General features: G+C 39.5%; 1 protein-coding gene across 4 annotated transcripts in view; it reads right to left on the reverse strand.

Annotated features, from left to right (window-relative positions):
* esrrga (estrogen-related receptor gamma a) overlaps window positions 1–21,497 on the reverse strand; it is a 264,887-nt gene that overhangs the window by 227,288 nt on the left and 16,102 nt on the right. For 2 of the 4 annotated variants that reach the window (XM_041213275.1, XM_041213282.1), the window contains exon 2: window positions 16,563–16,644. The exons of 1 other annotated variant lie outside the window; for it this stretch is intronic. In XM_041213275.1, coding sequence (XP_041069209.1) covers window positions 16,563–16,579 — 17 coding nt within the window. In that variant the 5' untranslated portion in view covers window positions 16,580–16,644. Of the gene's footprint in view, window positions 1–2,522; window positions 2,572–16,562; window positions 16,645–21,497 lie in introns of those variants that run through there. One more of the 4 variants, XM_041213304.1, reaches the window with a different exon arrangement.

The following is a 21,497-nucleotide window of genomic DNA, read 5'->3' on the forward strand; positions in this document are numbered from 1 at the left end:
ATGCGGTTTCCTCTACATTGGAGAGACCAAATGCAGACTGGGTGACCGCTTTGCGGAACACCTTCGGTCTGTCCGCAAGCATGACCCAGACCTCCCTGTCGCTTGCCATTTCAACACTCCACCCTGCTCTCATGCCCACATGTTTGTCCTTGGCCTGCTGGATTGTTCCAGTGAAGCTCAATGCAAACTGGAGGAACAGCACGTCATCTTCCGACTAGGCACTTTACAGCCTTCCGGACTGAATACTGAGTTCAACAATTTTAGATCATGAACTCTCTCCTCTATCCCCACCCCCTTTCCTATCCCCCTTTTCCAATAATTTATATAAATTTTTCTTTTCCCACCTATTTCCATTATTTTTAAATGTATTTCCATCCATTGTTTTATCTTTGCCTTTTAGCCTATTTCGATCCCTTCCCTTCCCCCCACCCCATCCCCATTAAGGCTATCTGTATCTTTATTATCACATTCCTTAGATAATATCACCAGCTTCAACACCTCTTTGTCCTTTTATCTGTGACATCTTTTGGTTATCCCCACCTATCACTGGCCCTCTATCCAGCTCTACTTGTCCCACCCCCATCTTAAACCAGCTTATATTTCACCTCTCTTCTATTTTTCCTTAGTTCTGTTGAAGAGTCATACGGACGCAAAACTTTAACTATGTTCCTCTCCGCAGATGCTGTCAGACCTGCTGAGTTTTTCCAGGTATTTTTGTTTTTGTTTTGAATTGGTTTCTTAATAGGCCATTGACAGGTCGGCAGGTGCGCAGCCAAGTCGGCTGCGCGGCTGCCGACCTGGAAATGTAAATGACGTGGGGTGACGTCGGGAGTTCCACCCGATGTCACCCCGCATCAGCGTGCGGGTCCTGCTCCCCAACAGAAAAATTCTGTCCATGGTTCTGGCGTCAGGGCTTAACCCATGCTGAGAAATTGCCAACAATGTCTCACTTACATTGTCTGGAAAAATGCAACAAGAGGGTGCTTTGTTTTTTTTTTCCAAAAAGCTATAATTTCACATGGAAAGTATTTCAACATTCCACATCATAAATTTCATTTAAAATTATTTATTACTTCTGGTAACTATCCTTTTTGCTGCATGTGAAGAGGAAATGTAAGAAAGCGTGGAGAAAGAAGATTATTTGATTCATCAAACATGCTCTTTCATGTCCCAGCTAAAACTCTTACCATGGTTTCAACTTTTGCTCTATTCTATCCAAAAGCATGACCCCGAGTTTCCAGCCATTTAATTTTGTGCCTTATTCCCACTCTGGCTTATCTGTCTTCAGCCTCCTACACTGTTCCAGTGAAGCTCACCATCTTTCACTTAGGTACCTACAGCCTTCTGGATTCAACACCGAGTTCAACAATTTCAGATCTCTGCCCCCTTTTTGAACGGTAGCTTTGGTAATAATTTTGCTTTTTTCCCATTTACATCTCCTCCCTACTCATCTTTGTTTCTTTACTTATCCATTACCATCTCCATTTGCTTTACACCACCATCCTTTTTGCCATTTATTTTTTTCTGTCCTCCCAGTATCCTAGATCTTCCCTTTTGTTCTTGCTGCCCTTGCCCCTTTCCCCAGATTCCCAAACTGCCTTCCCCTGCCTTTCTACCTGCTAAAAACCTATTGCATCTCTAAACTTGTCCAGTTCAGATGAAATGTCATCCACTGGTTAAATCTCTTCCTCTCTCTGCAGAAGCTGCCAAACCTGCTGAGGGTTTTCAGCATTTTCTGTTCTTATTTTGCTTATGTTTTAGGACTTTTCCTTGATTGTTGAAAATAGAAAGATCGGAACAGGGGCAGGCCATTCAACTACTCGAGCCTGTTTCACTTATAACTCAACGCCATTTACCCATCTTTATTTCAAATCCTTTAATACCCATACCTAACCGAAATCTACCCTTCAGTTTCGAATGTTTCAACTGAACCAGCATCCATAACCTTTTGTGGAGCGATCCAGATATCACCCAATCTTTGTGCAAAAAAGTGCTTCCAGACTTCACCCTGAAATGGCTTAACTCTAATTTAAAGATTGTGTCACCTTGTTCTGGAATTTGTTTCTATGTATCCATCCAATTGAATGCCTTTATAATTTTAAAGAAACTCTAAGTAGAGGCACAAAGTCTTGGCACTGGTCATGAAAACCTAATGGAAGGATGCTACATTAAATACATGGTAAAATACAATGCCATATTATTTAAAGAAATAGGGTTAGCACTGGCACATAATCTGAGCAATTACATCATTTGTATTCAGCCCTACATAATCAGATCTAAACCGTAGTCCAGGTTATTTGAACTATTTAGCAGTGGATATTAAACCTTCACTGAGTTTCCCAGAGGTAATTTCACTAAGATGCTCTCTAGCATATATGTGAGGACTATGCATAACATACTCTTTGTGAGTGCTAAAATTTTAATATTACTTAAATTTACCAACCCCTACAATGAACATTTAGTTAGTCTTCATTTTTACTATAATTGGGTAAAATTAAATACAGTGTTATTTTTCCCATTACCTTTTTTTTTATTTTTGTTCTCTTTCCCTTCCTCCTAAAGCATCTTGCATCTTCTTAAATTGGGATGGCGGGACAGCTCACCTTGCTGATGCCTCTACAAATATCATTAATTCTGTTCTTCATTCAATCCATTAGGTAAATGATGCAGTAAAGAAGCCCTGTGATAACAGTTTCATTACAGCACTTAACTAAGAACAATATGATAAAAGTCAGTCATTATCTGAGAGCTGCAAGTTCACACAAATGTCATTTACCCAAAACTTGTAATGAGAAGAAAGATTTTGTGACAAACTAAAGTGGTTTAGTTTACTATCAAATGTTTTGGCAAACAAAATACAATGCTTAAGAAACATTTACAGTAAATAAATGGAGGGTAAACTAATAAAGAAATAACTTCACCTCTCAGGGTTATAGTTTGCCATTTCATATGTAAATTCTATTTTCTATGTCTGCTGTAAAATTACATTTAAAATATTATACAAACAATATAATTGAAGGTGAAATAATGATTGTTGCACTTACAAAGGTGCTGTAATACTTAACTGATTATTGCTGATTTATTAATTGTCACTCAAAGGCAATTGAGAATCCAGAAGCAGGAAATATTAAATTTATCTACAAAGGATGGCAATATATTTTTAAATATCAACAAATCTCTTATTTGTCCCCTACTGCTGTCCTTAAAAGACAAGAGTGTGACTGTGAAGCAGTAGTTTAAGTTGTGTATGTCATTGTAAATGTAGCTAATGAACATCGTTCCAATTCATTCTAGAAATATGAGTATCAGCTGTCGAGTTTCCGCTGTTGCTGCACACAACTACATTTTCCATTCCTGAATCACTCAGTCCCGAGTCAACATTAGCAAGGGGATGGGGGAGCTGTGCAGGAAGGGGTGGAGGTGGGGGTGTGGGGGAGGGGGGGGGGGGGGGGGGGGGGGGGGTGAATTTTAATTCTCAAAAATGCATAGGTTTGGGTCAGGTGGAAAGTACAAATGTAAAAAAATCTCAAAACTGCCCACTTCCAGTAACAGAGGTGGGAAGGAGGGGGATGTTTTGGGAAGTAAATCAATCATTTAAATGCATGCCTCAGATTTTTTTTCTCTGTTCCAGTTTTAACAGGAGGCAAGGACTGCTGCATGATGCAGATAAATGTTTGTTGGTCAGGAGAAGCAGAATTGTTACCTCCATACCTCTGGCCCAAAGCTCTCCAGGGATCGCCGTTCCCAACTGCCTGTCCCCACAATCAGATGCCCTCTCAATATCCTCCAGCAGCACCCCATCTCCCATTTATTTCCTTCATAGGCCCTTCCACAGTCTTCTGTCCTTCCTGTTCCTTGCAATTTTCTCCTCCTCTAGGCCCAATCTTCCTGCCCTCCCCCATCTCTCCCTCCTTGCTCTGCAATCCCTGATTATGGCCTGGATTTCAAAATTGGTAATCAGGTACACTAAATTAAATCCATTTGTTCACATTTCATGTCCACAAAACTGCCCCCACGTCCACTCTCTCATTGATATCAGGTTCACAATGTTTGCATCAAGAGATGACAAAAATCTACACTACAATATGGTACTGAAAGAGAGATACTTGGGGGAACATGTCAGTGGCAAAATATCACCTTAATCATCATCGAATAGACTGCAGAATGAATGAATAAAGCTTTTTCGGAAATGGTAGCAAAGGAAATCCTTATCTTTCATCGCAGTTTATTTTACAAAGTCAAAATGTTAAAAAGCACATCATAATCTAAGCAATGCCACACTAATGGACAGAATTTTACAGCCTCATTTCAGCGGGGATGGGGCCGTCAAATGCGGCGAGACATTCTAAACCTCATTGACTTCAGCGAGAACGTAAAATACCGCTGCCATAAAATTCTGCCCCATGACTTTTTCTTCCTTTCATGTGCCTGAACATCATTCCTCCTGTACTTCACAGTAGCTTGCCCCAGCAGTGGCATTGTCTCTCCAGTCAGAAAGATGTGGAATCGGATTTTCACATGCTGGCAGGTTGTAACCCTGGTGCAGTCACGATTTTAAAATCGTGGTCCCAGAGGTCCTCTCAAGATTCTGGCATTATTAAAGTTCTGGTGGAGAGCAGGGAATGGAGAACCTGCTTACCTCTCATGAATGGCCCATTAAATTCCTTGAGGAGCTTATTAACAGGCTGGAGAGGTCAGCACTGCAGTTTCTATTGGTAATTTTGCCAATAAGCCAAACAGTCTGGTGCAGCTATGGGGTTCACTGCGGAGTGAAGGAAAACCTTATTTTTTAACTTTGAAAGTTATTGGGCCCGGCCTCAGGTACTCTGCACCAGAACATGCGCATTACCTCAGTTTGACCCGGTTGCCCTCAGGATCATGCACTCTGAGGAGCTGCCAGCTCTTTTTGGCAAGGGTCAGCAGGCCCCAACATTGCTGCTGCCTTTGTTGCTGGCACCAGGCAGGCAGCTCCTGCCTAATTAGGGCATTAGCATTTAAAAATAGCATTGCACAAATGATGCACTTAAAGTGTGGGATTGGGAACTGGAATTCATTTGGGCTTTGGGTTCCAATCCTGATCTGAAAATTTGGCCTGTGGGATCAAGTCTCAATAAGTGACTTGAGTAAATAACCTAGGCTTAAACCTCAGTGCAGTACCGAGGGAGTGCTGCCCTGTTGAAAATGTTGACTTTTAGAACAGATGTTAAACTGAAGACTTCTTTGCATGTCCAAGTGGGTCTAAAAGATCTTGAGACACTATTTGAAGAAGAGCATGGTGTATCTTTGTGACTAGGTATCCCTTAATCAATAGCTCCAAAAACAGACTAATTGGTCATTTACTTCATTACTATTTGTGGAACATGACTGTGCACAAATTGGAAGCTCCATTTGCCTGAAAAAGAGCACTTCAAATGCAATTTATTGGTTCTGAAGTGCTCTGGGAAACCCTGAAGATGTCAAATATAAGTTTTTTCTTTCTTCAACAGTAAATTCTCTAGGCCACGCAGCTTTCAAGAGTACATCAAATCATAGCATCATAGGTTTATGAATCCAATACTCACATTTTGAAATATACAGCACCGTAAAGACAAATTCATTTCTGCAAAAGAGATGGTTATTTGCAAAGCACTTTGAAATGACAGTTTGAGGAGGTTACTTTAATTAAGCCAATATGTGTTATAATTTTCAATAAATACAAACTACTAAAATTATTAGTCATTTTAATATTTTATCACAAAACCAGTGGATAAAGAAAGCAAAATCAAATATAAAATTGCTTAGCTTATATACTGTCAATGTGATAAAGATTAATATCTTATAAGAATATATCAGGTTAATTTACATACTGTAATCCAGAGTAGAGGCCTATTCAACACAATTACTGTAAACATAAACTGCCAGCTAACTTTATTTTAAAAATTCTAATCCCATTCACCTGCTAAGTTTTATTTTTGAAATCTCATATAAAAAGAATAGAGTTTAAAAGCAGACTTGAGGTTTCACCTGATCTACATTAAACAGAACTGCATCATTTACATTTTTTTTTGGTTTTGAAATTTAAATACTGTGCCATTTTCAGCCCATTTAAATCAGAATATACAATTGTTGAGCTTCACTGGCTTTTAAATTCCAAATCACAGGAGATAAGAGGTATCATCTGTCGTGGAGCCCTAGCACACAACACGGATATTCATTCATGCAGGACAAGACTATTGTGCCCATTAAACTATAAACAGTAAAAAGTAAACACTTCAAGATTCAGCTGAAAAGCAGTATTATTTCCCAATCATACTCAACATCTGACTCACAGCAAGATAAGCATGGAGTGAAACAATACAGTATAAAAGATTAAGGAGAAATGCAATAGATATTTTCAAAATTATAAAAGGTTTTAAGAAGGTAAACAGTGAAGGATTGTTTCCACTGGTGGGTGAGTTGGTAACAAAGGGTCACAGACTAAGGATTATTTCTAGAAGAATGAAGGAGGAAGTTCATAAGTATTTTATTCTCAAGAATATCATTAGGATATGGAACTCCTTACCACAAGCAGCTATTAAGGCAGTGACTGTAACATCATTTAAATGGGATTGGCTAGGGATATAAATGGATATGGGGAAAGGGGAGGAAATAGGATTAAAGTAGATAACTGCAGTGTAAGACCTAGCACCAACACAGGAATGATGGGTCAAATGGCCTCCTGCTGTGCTGTAATTTCTATAATTCTAAATATGTAACCTCCTCTGAAATGCTGCTCAAAGGTTAAAAGAAATACTTAACTCAAGCCTGTTGGATACTGGCTATTTTGTTTCTTTTGCTACCTGTCCTGTGCATGAATTGCAATCCTATTTATCTGTAAATTCATTCATTGCTTCTAGGAAGGGGACGATAGCAGCCTAATCTTTCCCTTCCCTAAATTCAATTATTATTTGTATAATAATCACTATGAAAATGCAAGAGCAAAGATGGTCAATAATCAAATTAGTCATTTTTATTGATGGCCCCAAACAAATTCCAAGCTAAGAAGGTAATCTACTGCTCTGTCAGTGCGTACTATTAGGATTAGATTTGTTGCTGTACATTCATTTAGGAAGCAGCAATTACTTAGACCCCCCCCCCCCCCCCCCCCCCCCCCCCCCCCCCCCCCCCCCCCCCCCACCGCCACCCCCTTTCCCTTCCAAAAGTACGACAGGAGCTTTGGTAAAGAAATTTATGACAAGTCCAATTATGACAGGGGATTAACAAAATAGAGAACATTGTACAGCTGAGCATAAAATACTAGCTACAGACAAGAAGAGAACTTTACTCGATAATTTCAAAAAGCAAAATACTGCAGACACTGAAAATTGGAAACAAAATCAGAAAATGCTGAAAACATATGGCAGGTCAGTCAGCATTTGTGAAAAGGATAGACAAGTTTATCTTCCAGGTATGAGCACTTCTTCAGACCCCAGGTCTGCGCCTGAAACATCAGTTTATTTTCTCTCTCTGCAAATGCTGACTGATCTGCTGTGTGTTTGTAGCACTTATTGATCATGCTAATTATCTTGTTGGCTGCAGTAAACTTTTACAGAACTCTTGCTATCGTACAAATGCTAATGTGGCATGACAAGGTAATGCTTTTGGGCAGGAGAAATCTCTGGTCCATCTGGCTTACCACTCCAAACCTCCCATCACTTTCCTTATTGTAATTCTGAAGCTAACTGACCAGAATCACCTTTGCCCATAGGAATTCATCCAATCCTTTGTTAAAAACTGCCATGTTTTTCTGTTCTAACATGGCCATTGAGCCTTTATTGTATATCTGTCACCCTCTTACTACACAAAAAAAAGTTGTCTAAATTTCCCATTTACTGTTGGCATCCTCAACACGACAGGGCTCCTTAAATCCTGTACCTGATTGAAAAGCTCCCCTGAATCCAAATTCCCCATGCACATATTTTTCTCTCAAGTGACCCTCATTCTTCTCTTTTCCTAAGAGTAAGGTTTAGGACTAAACAATCTTTCCTCATAACTCAGCCTTCTGTAACCAGGAATTGGCCTTTTAGCCCCCCCTCCGGACACACATCAATAATTCATCATCAGCTTCACCAAGGCCTCAAACAACTTCATCATTACCTTGTTACACTTTTAGGTCACACTCCTTGCTATACGTTTTAACTTTTTATTTGTTTTCTTCAGCACTTGCAAAATCCCAGATCCATTCCAGTTTTGTCACCTCAAGTAAATTGTCATTTACTACCTAATTAAAATTTTCCTACCTAATCGCATCACTTTAAAATTAGTTGTGATGAATTCCATCTGCCAGCTCTCTGCCATTTGACTTCACCTTTGGATTCCTTTGAAGTATCACATATTGGTTAATATCATTGACCACTGTACTCAACTCAGTGTCACCTGAAAAATTAGGAAACCATGGGGAATATTCTGACTGAGATACTTACAAAATTTATTTTTTAAATTGCAACAACAGCTGTGACCCTCAATTGACAACTGGGTTACATTTAGACCCTTCCCAAATACCCCTGACTTTTGTTGTCTACACTTAGACCCTTCCCAAATACCCCTGGCTTTTGTTGTCCACCTTTCAGCCACTTTATGAATCTGCCTATGATACAGAGAAGCAGAAACATGGAAAACATTGAAGTGGAAAGGAATATACATGGTATCTTTCCTTCCTATTATCCTGGCAATAATCTGACAATGTGCTTCTCTTCAGGATGCTTATCAAATTTACTTCTTTTTTTATACTCATTTATGGGATGTAGGTCATTACGTACCCTTAATTCACTTTCAGAAGGTAGTGGTGAACCAGCCTCTTGAACCACTGAAGTCCATGTGCACTCCAGTGGAATGGGAGGGAGGCCCCTGATGATCTAAACTACTTATTCTTATAACTGCCCATAATAAGCTGATCCAAAACTATCAATCTTCTTGATAATATACTATTTCGTCCTCTCTCCCAGATTCTAGCACAATATAAATCTCCTCACTCTATTGCCTCATTCCAATACTAATAGCTCCGGCAATTGAAATTCAGGTAGGCAATATCCCCTAGTTTGATAACCTCTTCAAATTACTCTGGCAAACTGGTCAGACATGACCTGCTCTTTGTGATTCCACATGGAATCTCTCTAGTCAGACCTTTCAAATGATTGCTATGCTAACCCCTCTCAGCTCGAGCTAAGGCTCAGAGGCTGGTATTTGAGGGTATTTTAGCACTTTAAAAACCAACTCCTAAGCAATGTTTTTTTTTAAATCTAAGGGACCTAAAATTTCAATCTTCATTACATGCATTTATTGTTTAAATGATCCTTACCAAAAATGTATAGATTGCAACATTCTGTACAATAATTAAACACAAGGTTGTAAAGAACAGTAACTTATTTCAGTTGCCCTTTATCCTCTATCTTTAGTTTTAAAATCCATTATTTAACCCCATTGATATAATCTTTACTGAATGACTGAAGCATAGCAGAGAATCTTCAGCTCGGCGAGCAATGGTAGGGCCCGCCGTTGAGGCGTCAAATGACGCGGGGCGATGTCAGGCGGGTGTCCCGACGTCACCGCATGTCATTTAGATTTTCACTTTGGCAGGCGGGCAGCCAACTTGGCTGCGCACCCGCCGAACTGTCAGAGGACTATTAAGGCCATTTAACTAACAATTAAAATACGTAACGGAGCTGCCCATCCAACCTTAAGGTTGGCGGGCAGGCAAAGAGCCCAGGGGGCCTCGCATTTTTCATGAAACCTCATCAACGGGCGGGATGAGGTTTCATGAATGATCTTAAATTTCTTCAAACTTTTTTGTTGAAATTGATGCACATGTCCGAGCTCATGTGACAGTTTCACATGAGGGGGCATGTCATAAAAATGTTTTCAACACTTTATTGAACTGTTAAAACTTAAAATTAATTTCCCTCAGGCACCTCCTGACTCAGGGAACCACCCCGCCCCCACAGGGAGCTCTCAGCGCTTCCAGGCGCACGTCACGTTGGGTGGGGCCTTAATTGGCCCGCCACGTAAAATGGCGGCACAGACCCGATCAGGGGCGCCGATTGGATCTGCACCCACCCGGCCCACTGCCGCACAATCCCCTTGACAGGGGAAAATTCTGCCTGTGGACTTTGAAGTTTTAGGCCCAGAATTTTTTTTTAAAGTTACACTGCATTTTAAGATCAGTCTCATTGAAAATATATGAGGCTTTATGCTGCACAGTTTCCAATACAGAAAAGATAATAAAAAATATTAAATGCGCAAATTGTATTTATTTCTTAACATAATATGTAAATAATGCTGAAAACTGTCATATGTTTTTAATTTATTTTTTCTCCATAATTAATGCCCCTAAAACATACTTGGAAATTTATTCTTAGTTCTACAATATAAGTAAGATTTGGGCCCAGTTTTGTGGTTGTAATGATGTCAAAACTGTCAGGTTTCATTACTCTGTGAACCTGACTGCATTTCTGTCATCGCACATGCACAGTTAAACATGGAATTCCATGCTGTCAGGGATACCCTGCTCCTCCACATGGTGCGCTATTGCAGTCTTTGCAGATACAAACAAGACAGAGATCAGTGATTTGATGTGAACTTCAACTTTTTACCCACTATTCTCGCTGTAAAAAAACAGTTAAAGTGTTATGCTTTGTTGAATGAGGTGTAGCTGAGTTTTTAATGGTGTCCAAAGTCACAATTACTGTTCAGCACCCTTTGGCCTTGAAAAAGTAACTTTAGGAGTCTGTAATGTAATTTCCTCCATTCAGTAATAAAAACATAGATTTTTAAAATAATGAGTTTTTTTTAAAGTTTATGATAATTCATCTTCTACCTTAATCTCATATGTCTACCCCAATCTTTATTTTACTGTCTGTAAAATGATTAAACAGTGAATGACAATCAGTGCTTTTTGCTTCCTGGTTTGCTGTCTGTCAGAAGATTCTTCAATCTGATTGACTGCTTAGCCTGTTCAATGACTTCATTGTACCTGGAAGCCAGAGATCCCCAATAGCTAGCACCAAAATGAAATTGACATCATAAACAGGAAATCAGGCTCGCTAGATCTTTTGGGCAGCTTTCTTGGTGGTTAGCAGAAAGTGCCATCCATTCACCACGGACCTCAAAATCCAGGCCATGAAATTCTCCAATTACCAGATCCAGTGAATGTGTGGAAGTGAACTGTTATGTGTAAAAGCCTTTAGAACTTAAAAAGAAGTATTGCAGTCAACTTCAAATGATAACTGAATTGGAACATAACTGTATCCAGAAGTAAGCTTAATAGCAAAAATTTGCTATTAAAACTTGCACTTTGTGTAACCTGTTCTAATATTGTAGTCAAAATGATGGTCTTGGTGATGCAAGTCAAGCAGTTCAGTGGCTAAATGTAATCTTTAAAATCAAAACAGAAATTAAATTAAACTTGAGATATGCTTCCAAATTATCAGAGTAGAATTTTTCTATTTGAGATCTTAGTTATGAAGAATCGTTCCTTTAATAAATTTTGTAATTCTGTAATTGAAATGCAAATCTGCTCATAATTTCAATTTTGTGCTTGGAATATAACTACCATTGAGGTTTTTTGTACAGTTTAGTAATTGGTGACAACAAATGAATAACGCTTTCAGTCATGAAACAGTTAGCAGTTTGTGTGTACTATCAATAGTTAGAAATGCTGAATGTCACCTTTGATGGAAATTACAGAATAATTAAGAATACTGCACTATTGCATGAAGAACACGGTTTATCTCAACTAATAATTTAGTTAATAAGAATAGGTTGAGATAGATGGTCAATTTTCTTACCAATGTAATTATCTTCATAATAAATTTTGGAAACTGTTAATTGCATGACTTATTGGTAAACCATAGTTGGCTAGTTTGTGATACTGGATTCTATATTGTAACGTTCGCATGTCCTATAGTCTTAATGCTCAAGAACATAAATATTAAGATAAAATCGTTATTTGAAACTAAATTCTATAGAGTTAGTATGTGTGACATTTGGTTAATTTTGAACATCTAGCATGTAGAAATGTATTGTGACTCTGGGGCTGCCATTATGTTAAAGTTTCCCTGTTATTATCCCTATTTGATAACTTAATTTCTCTCCAGTGCAATTTGTCCTTCCTGCCACGGTACAAGTATTTTTTGAAGGACGGGCCAGGAAATGCAGACAATGATTTCCCAAGTCTCCGTCCACATCACTGGAATAGTTTCTATGAGGTGCACTAGAATGGTGTGGAGTGCCTTCTCCTCTGACTTCTCCCCCACCCACTTCAATACAGAACAGCATTGCAACTCCATACTGAATATCCTCAGGTGGCAAGCTGGGTTACAGGTGCTAATGAGGGAGATCTTTTACCTTGACGCTCTGATCAATGAGTCCGTGCACTAATGTTTCCTTCATCATTACTATCTGATTAAAAAGGTTAGTGATGAGATGTTCATTTTTGCTCTTTATTGGATTGTCTTTCCACAAAACAGTTTGCAGCAAAAAGTTTATGCTGTTTTATTTTCCATTAACGCATTGGCTGACCTGACAATAAAAGCACCCCTATTAACTATTCTGATGCAGTCATTACTTTGCACAATTAAGTTGTGTGACTGACAATCAGACCTGTATATTATTCAGCTCTTCTGCAGAGAATTGTAATGCTTCATATTTATCACAAAACTATTGTTTCCTTGATTGATCAATTTGGAGTTCAAAACGACTTTGTTGAAAACAAATAAGGCTTCATAATATCTTCTGTTATATAAAAAGACTCAGGTTTTTACTCTAAGGTTTGATTCAGAATATACAGTTTGTGTGCTCATCTCACTGACCTTGGCTGTTGAACCATGTGTGCTGGTTTTATATTTGGCAGGAACCCAGCTAAAAGAACAAAAGTCAGTTGCATAGATACACAAACCATATAGCTTTGATTGCAATGCCAAGTATCACAAAGAATAAGTTAGCACTTTCACACACAAACAAAAAATGACTTAATTTCTTTGAATGGAGGAATTTTAAAATTAACTGCACAGTAAAAGTTTAATAAAGGATTCCTCAAAAAGGACCTCTAGAAAATAATCATTTAAAGATTTATTCATTGCATATACCACTCTAGAAGGTGTGATGACCAAAGTAATCCCAGGTTTACCACTGGCATGTCCTGAGTTATTGGTCTCAGTTGAGGCGGTGGTGAGACAAATGCAGTCTCTCCTCAATCTCCCAGGTTACGTATTGGGGATGGGAAATCAGTTTTTTTGCTAGAAAGTGCACTTTGTGAATTCAAGTAATTATGTCAGGCGAGGACAGACTAAGGTTTAGTGTGATACCTCTCATTGTCGAGCAGCCGATTAGCAATCACCTTGCCTCCAACACTCCCTCCCTACCCCAAAACCCTCCAATGAAGAAGACTTGCAGCTACCATATTTAATCCCAATTCTCAAGCACTCTTATACAGACCCGAATATGTTAAATGATATCATTTTCTTATAAACAAATAAAAAAATCATATGGTTTTATTAGAATTATTTTTTTCAAATCAGACAATAGTCTAATAGGGCTAAGATGCAAAATAATGGACAGCTAACAACAATCACAACTTTCATTGGACTGTGAACCAAGACAGCAAAATTTAAGCAATTTATATCAACAGAAGAGTGATTGAACTCTGACCTTAATTCACTAGCAACTCTGGTTATTCTTTACAATATGTAGTGCAATGTTCATTACAATTACAAAGGTGAAAGGATAATAAACTTGATAACAATATTAGGCTCAATGTTAAAAGGGCATCACATGGCTGCCACTGCAGCATTATAAGTTTGTTTTCAGAATGGATTACTAGAAAATAAGCAATGCCATATGTATTGGAGCATAATGGTTACCAAAGAGTGATTACAAGGCAGTAATTTAATACAGGGGTTCAGGTGATGTCATAAGCCACAAGAGCAAACCTTGAGTGGTTTATAACTGTCATCTAAACTCTGAGATTAGATTACTGCCTTGTAATCACTACTAGGTATCTGTTATTTTTAATAATACATACAGTAAATTGTATGGGTTGGTTTTATCCATTTTGGGTTTGTTTTTCTGCTGACTCTGGCTTTCAATGTGGATGCCAACTGCCACAGCACTCGGCATCATTGATTTGTGATGACGATCAAAATGAAACATTAACGATTGTGAAGTCAATTGCAGTGCATTTCATTGAAAATTCACATTTTTCAGCAAATTCTATAGTTGGTATGTAGTGGAAGTGGTTATGTGGAACTGTTTTTGTAATAGTAACAGAAACCTACCTACATAGGCCAAACTAAAAGGACAGCAGTCGCTTTAAAAGCAGTTTTGATAGTAATGACAACCTGTGAAATGTACATCCTCTGAAATGGAAAGCGCTAGACAAAGATCCAATGACAGCAATCCCACCCACATATCTGGAATGCAAAAGCTACATATTTACTTAATCAGTCACTATTTTCAGATTTTCTTCTGAGCTGGCTTAGGCCGAGAGACATCAATTATTTAAAGGAAGTAACTTGATGCTTCCTCTGTTAAGTCAAGTCTGCAAGCAGACCCCGAGAGAGAATAAAAAATGAATTAGCTGGAATTTATTATTGAGCTTGATGCAAACAGAGATTCAGCCATCATATCTGCACCAGGTTTCCACACACCTTCAAGCACCCTGCTGGTTTTCCCAATAAAATAATACTGCTACAGCAGGTACCTTTCAGCATGAGAGGGGTCTCTTTGAAAACTGCTTCACAGATGGAGAGTATGGTCCAGTGGCTGTCTATACACACACACACATACACACACACACACACACACGCACACACTGTATTCAACACACGTAACAATTATTCATCCACCTCGTTCTCACTAAAGGCATGGCAATGCAATTTTATCGTTATAATCAAGACCATATGACAAAAGCAGAGGCCATTAGGGACCAATTTCAAGTGTTCTTTGCAAGACAATGATTTTCAGATTGCACTTACATATGCTGAACAGTTAAGTTTGCTTCATTGCACCTGCGCTGATTTATGCAGCTTTCTGCTGTGCTCTTCCTCCACTTGCCCCCTCCCTTTCCAAAAAAAAATTTTTCTGGCCAAGCGAAGAAAAGTTTCAAAGGCTGACTGAATGTTAATATTTTTTTTCTCTTCATTTAATTGAAATCTGCTTTAAATCTTGTTCAGCACTTACCCCCCTTCAACCTCCAGGTGCCAGAGGGCTTGTTACTTGTGAATTATTTAACAATCATATTTGCGGTAGGAAATTGATTTTTGAGTAAATCCATATTGATTGAGTTATGCGAGACTAATGATTTGAAGTGAAATGTTGCTGTTAACTTCTGGGGAGGGAGAAAGAGAATGTTTTCTGCATCAAATTTTCACTTGAAAGGGACCCTGGCACCCTGCTTTCACCCTGTCATAGCCTGTGATGACTAACTGTCTGCCAACCATGACCAAGCGATTAAAGCAGACAGCATCTGTGTATCTTTGCGGTAATAGGAGCCTGCTTTCTATTTTCCATGCATTGAAACTTGAGTAGTCTATTAGCTCCTGCATTTTTAGTTTGATGAATTTATTACCCTCCAATTTTTTTATCAAAAGCAGAGCAAAAGCAGATGCATCCTAATTTCATTTTTCCTTCTCCAGATTAGCTGGGGAGCACCTCACTTGCACGAGAAATATCTTTTCTGGCTCCAATAAATGTTACAAACACTGTCATGTCCTTTCAATGTGCCATTTTTTTGTGTCTTGTATTGAAGTTTCCCATCTTATTGTGCGTGATTCCCCTGCTGAGACAGCAGACACACGACCTGTTGCCAAGTGTCAAGCACTGGCACTCAAGCTGATGAGTTCTCACCCTTCACCTCCATTAGATATGTTGTTTTGTCTCCCTCCAGCCCCTCCTCCCAATGGTTCAGTCACTCAACAGGTGGGAAGTGTGAATGTAAACCCACTTTATAGCTCTCCAGAATGCAGTACATAGACACAACATGCTGTCAGTGGACTGCTTTCTAATCTCTAAATATGCTTATTTATTTCCCAGAGTTGCAGTTACTGTTCACCTGGGATTGAGAATCATTGGCATGTTGAGTATCAGATCAGAAACGTCCAATATCATGGGAGGATCATGTGACCTACAAAGGCAAAAAATATTTTCATGATGTCACCAAACAATCTTGAGTTTTGAAGGAAGGAGGGCATGGCCAAATATGAATAAAAGGCTAGTAAAAAATGTGAAATGGTTACATTTAGCTTCCATGATTGGTTGGTTTGGTAAATGCATCACTGAATGTGATACTGAGACACACAGGACTGTAATCTCCCAAGTTCAGTCTCTGATCTGTGCTAAGTTCGTTGATCTCAGTTGGAATAGTGATAAGATGTTGCAATAAACCTCAGTGTCTCCAGACAAGCAACAAGGAAAGGGAAGAAGGAAGGAAAGCAATCAGGGTTCCAGCTCTCGACTACTATCCAGTGACCGCTACTGGAAAGTATATCAGCAGACATCGAAAGAAGAGTGGCTCTATGGCCTTCAGAGTGAAACAACCTGCCGATACTCACGGTTTAAGCTTCCACATGTAGAATGGGCTCTTGGGCGAAGTTAGGGAGGGCTGCCGACACTTGTGGAACTGCACCCCAGCGTCTTCAATGAAGGAAAAAAGGGGGAGAAAAGATCACGTTTTTAATTGGACATTTTTTTGCCTAAATAAATAGTTAACAGGTGTTTACCATTCTTTAACAGAAAGGAGCCAAACTCAAAAGATGCCATCCTTCCTCTCCTTGAATCTTAATGGATTGAAATCACGAGTAATCAGGCTGACTCCAATTCTTTTCCCAGCAGGTCAAAATGATGCAAATCCATATGTCACTCAATTTTCCCTTCCTCCTACAATTTAATAGTGTTCGACACTAAGAGCCTCAAAAAATCTCTTAAGGTAAGAGTTTGCCGATCCATCAGAGAAAGAAAATAACATGGGGAAATCAATCTAAACATCTCCTTGTGGCTGATTACAGAGTCACCTCTAGCTACTGGTTACCTGCCTACTCTCTTGGTAAGAAAATAATACATGGTGCAGGGGAACCTAAAAGTAGTGAGGGAAAAAGAAAAAATAATTTCAAAATGGGATGGGGAAATTAGTATAAATATAAGAAATTATACACAATACCAACTAAAGGAAAAATGGTGACAATTTAACAAGTTTCAATTGAAGTTTCTTGTTGAACGGTCTTGTTATGACTATTCCAAAAATGGCACCAACACAAGGCAGAAAACTTCCGGGCAACCATAAGAACACCATTTTCAAACAACTCCATTAGACAAATACACCAGATTAAGGTTGTTCAGTTGCATTTTCTCTGTGGATTTGTCTGAAAATTATGTTGTGCTTCGAAATTTCAAACGATGTTAGGCTAAATTATTTTATTTGAGGCATTGTCTTCTTGCTTTGCAATTAGTTATGCATCTGTACTGGAATAAAAATTGGGTACTTCCCCCCTACACCTCCACTAATGCCTTTGATCTAGGTGATAGAAGTGCAGCTGAATGCCCTCGAATTAACTGATTGGAAATAAGGGAAGTCCCTTGACCCCACACCCAACACAAATTAACTGAAATCAGCAATTCAGTGCAGCCTTAGCCCTCTACCAATCCACTGTGCCCACCATGGCATCCTAAATTGTTGAAGGTTGGCCCAAATACTCTTTTATATATTGTGTGTTGAAGAACGTGGAGACTGCAGTAGGATTAAGGTGATAATTAAATCGGGTAGGGGGGAGGGGGGGTTGGTGGGGAGGGGGTGGTGGTGGTGGTCTGCTAATGCTCAGAAGCCACTTAGTACTCTCAATTTATGACATCATCAGAGCCACTCGATTGAATTACTGCCTTGTAATTCACTGCCAGCCATCTATTATCCTATATTAATGCCCTTAAGGGTAATTTGAATACTCTGATGGAATATTTATCAAGACCTGGGGCTTGATTCTAATCATGGCACAAGTAAAAAGATTGGGTGCATCTCATTAAAGTCCATCCAATATAAATTAGCTGTACGTAGATTAGTAAGCAATTTGTATCTCTACACATCTGACTTTGAATCTTGTAGCTGCAAAACACATACACAATGGGGTGAGCAATTCCAACTACACTATTATTACACAACTGTGTTTTTGTTTTGCTCTTGCCAAAAACAATAACCTGGGTTTATCACAGGCAAAATATCAAAATATATATTGTATAAACATTTTCACTGCAGATTGGTGCAAAGCTTTCCTGGAAGGAATAAATGCAATGTAGTGTTCATTGAATATCAGCAAACAGCTTTGTTTTTTAAATTCTATCAATGCAAATTGTGTAACCTGTTCCTCTATAGTGCAATATAATTCTGAGCCAACATACAACGTTTGCAATTTTTATTACTGAGTTGGTCTGTCAGCTTTGAGTATCCAAAAATAAGTTCTTATTTTGTAACTCTATGCAGGGTGTAAGAAACTTCAATGCTGTCTGATATGAGCAGAGATTATTTTAGCTCATCTCTATAAATACAACAAAACACAACACTGTGCATTCTTAGTGCGCTGAAGTAAAGCTAATCTTATCAAAGTCCAGAAAAATCCATAGAAATATTTTAAAAGGGGAAAACAAAAGGAATTAGGTAAATGTCTACTCACAAAAAAGATCCAAGTCAGATATCACCACTTTTAAGTGCAAATGACTTGTAATCAGGGAGCAAAACCTGCTGCTAAGTGACAAGCAGCCACTTAAATGACATTCTGGGACTGGACCAGTAAAATTAGTGGACTTCCAACAGTACATGTTCTGATCATGCAGAACTAGCTGGAAATCATAAGAGGATTTACATATGTAGGGTTTCTGTATGCCCATCTATTTTTAAGATTAAATTAGAATTGGGCATAAAATATGCACAAACATTTTTCTTTCCAATTTGGGAAGGGAGATCTATGACCTAACCTTCAACATGATTAGAAGCAGGACCAGCCTGCCCTCTTCCTGCATTTTTAAAGCAGTGGATTGGTACATTAGTGATATAAAGAAGAGCTTGGTCCAGAGCAATGATTTAAATGTTGGTGTCACAAGATATATTATTCTTTGAACATTATTGTATTTGCAACTTGGTACCATTCAGCTTCTTCATGGCACATGAAGGCCACAGTTAAGAGATTATCCAAATTTTTCACCCATATTTATCGGCAGTGTATATTTAAACATAAAATAAATAAAATTACCTGAAGCAGCAGTAAATGATGCTAGACAAAAAGAGCTGAATAGAAGGTTAACTAGAAAATGTTTTTCTTTCTTCATTCTTTCAAAACATGAAGTTAGATTAATTGATTTCTAATTGCTTTGAGTGTGTTTTTGTGGGCAGTATGGACATCGCTTGAGTGTGTTTTTGTGGGCAGTATGGACATCGCTTGTGGGACACTGACTGATCACCGGCCCACAAGAAAGATCTCAAACATGTGGACCTCAACAATTAAAATAAAGTAGGCTGCCAGTACAACTCATGCTGTTGGCAGGCAGCTCACTTGATGGGGGGGAGGGGAGGGGAGGGGGGGTGCCAATTTGCACACACCTGATGTAATTTAAAGGCAGTCTGCAACTTTTAAAGAGGAGATGCACTTTGGCTGCAGGCCACTATCTGTGGGCAATGTCAGGTGCAGGAGAAGTTGCAAAGCCTCGCCTTGCTTTCAGACTCCATTTGTGAGGTTTTGATGGAAGAAGTCAGCAGAAGATGGGACAACAGGAAGATTTTCAGGTCAGCTGCCAGACACAAGTGGGAAAAGGTGGCACAGTGCAAAGAGTAGAGAGCGTACATCCCCCAAGCCACAGATTAAATGCAGGAAGGAATTAGGTGACTTCGAAAGGTTAGCCAGAGTAAGTTCGCAGCTCATATCTATCACTACTCTGTGATTAGCCTTGCACCACATATTGCTGCAGCGCTCACGGCCTGTCCCTCCCTCAACTGCTATTACTCTCCTACAAATGCTGCAGCACACTTTACTCTGCTGCCTTCAGCTCCTACTGCAACACACTAGAGCTGTCACTATCCTCATTATTACTTCTTTCACCTCCTCATGCCTCTTCCATCTTGCCACATGAGCAACACTCCTCTACCCTCACTCGTCCTCAAAAATTATCATTACTCTAGCATGGGTACACTTTCTTCTTTCATGCAGGGCAATGTCACACCCAAAAACAGAGAGCCAGCAGCCACAGAAAAAGGACCACACTTCATCCATGTGCTGTCCCCACTTGTAGAGCAGATCATGGACATCGTGGGCAGAGGCATGTCAGGAGCATGGTATCTGGTGATGTTAGAGGGCAAGTCCTGCAGGATTTTCAGCTATCTTCTTTTTTCACTTAAACCCCACCCTTCCAGAAGCCATGCATCTGTTTCTGCTTACACACAGCCCTCAGAGATAAAAGGAAGAATAAGAGAGCAGTGCTGCAGAACAGCAAGCGTACCTCAACCTTACACTTGCACTTATCAGCTCAGAGCCCATTGCTGTATGCAGTGCGGCAGTGTCTGCATGTAGAGATCCGCTCGGCATGAGTGTGTAAGAGCAAGGGCAGAGGTATAGAATGCCAAAGAAGCAGTTTGTTGGAACTCACATCCTAGCCTTGCTTGCACATGGGGCACAGATGGAGACATGGCTCCCGCTGTAACTAAGAAGGCTGATAGCAATTCACACAGCCCTTTTAAATGGACTGGGCTGCTTTTTAGAGAGCTCATGCACATTCTCATCGGAGAATGCAGAAAAGTCCAGTTTCAACTTGTGCACAGCATCAAGACCACGCAGCCAAACAGAGTGACTAATCAGCTCTATGAACTTTGCAGAATCCCAACTCTGCAATCAGCTCCAATTCATTTGAGAGAGGCTCAAATATCTATCATCTTGGCTTTGAGATCAGCATCTCCTCTGGCTTACAAAGATCAAAGTTGAGTATGAGTAGGGTCTCATAGAGCCTCACAGTATGCTTATGGCACTCTGCTTGTGTGCAGAACAAAGGGAGTGCTGACGCTCCTCTGAGTGCCTTTGGCTCCATGAAGCAGGCGCCTACTGGCTCCCCAATTACCCTCACAACCAGTGGTGCTGTTAGCACCTGAAAGCTAGCTGGATCAGATTGCCCCACCAGAGCCAATCCCAGCAGTCTGTAACCAGCTCCACAACATTCGGATACCCTCAAGGGTGTTCACCACTGTCATCTCAAGTGCTATCAATGAAACTTCAGTGGCCTTCCACATTCCAAGCTGCAGTTACTCAGGACCTACATCGCAGGAGGAATAGAATTGGTCACGTGCACACATGACAGACACTGGGTTGTACAAAGTTGATTTACTAATAGATAAGTCATGTAAACATTTGTCAAATCAAGACAAGAGTCTGTTGCAGTAATGAAGTTAAATATTTGCTTTTAGTATCCCTATTGGCCTTCAAAATCTTATTGATGCAAGAGGGACACAAAAGTTGTGCAGT

The sequence above is a fragment of the Carcharodon carcharias genome, chromosome 2, assembly GCF_017639515.1.
Source record: "Carcharodon carcharias isolate sCarCar2 chromosome 2, sCarCar2.pri, whole genome shotgun sequence".
Classification (NCBI taxonomy): Eukaryota; Metazoa; Chordata; class Chondrichthyes; order Lamniformes; family Lamnidae; genus Carcharodon; species Carcharodon carcharias.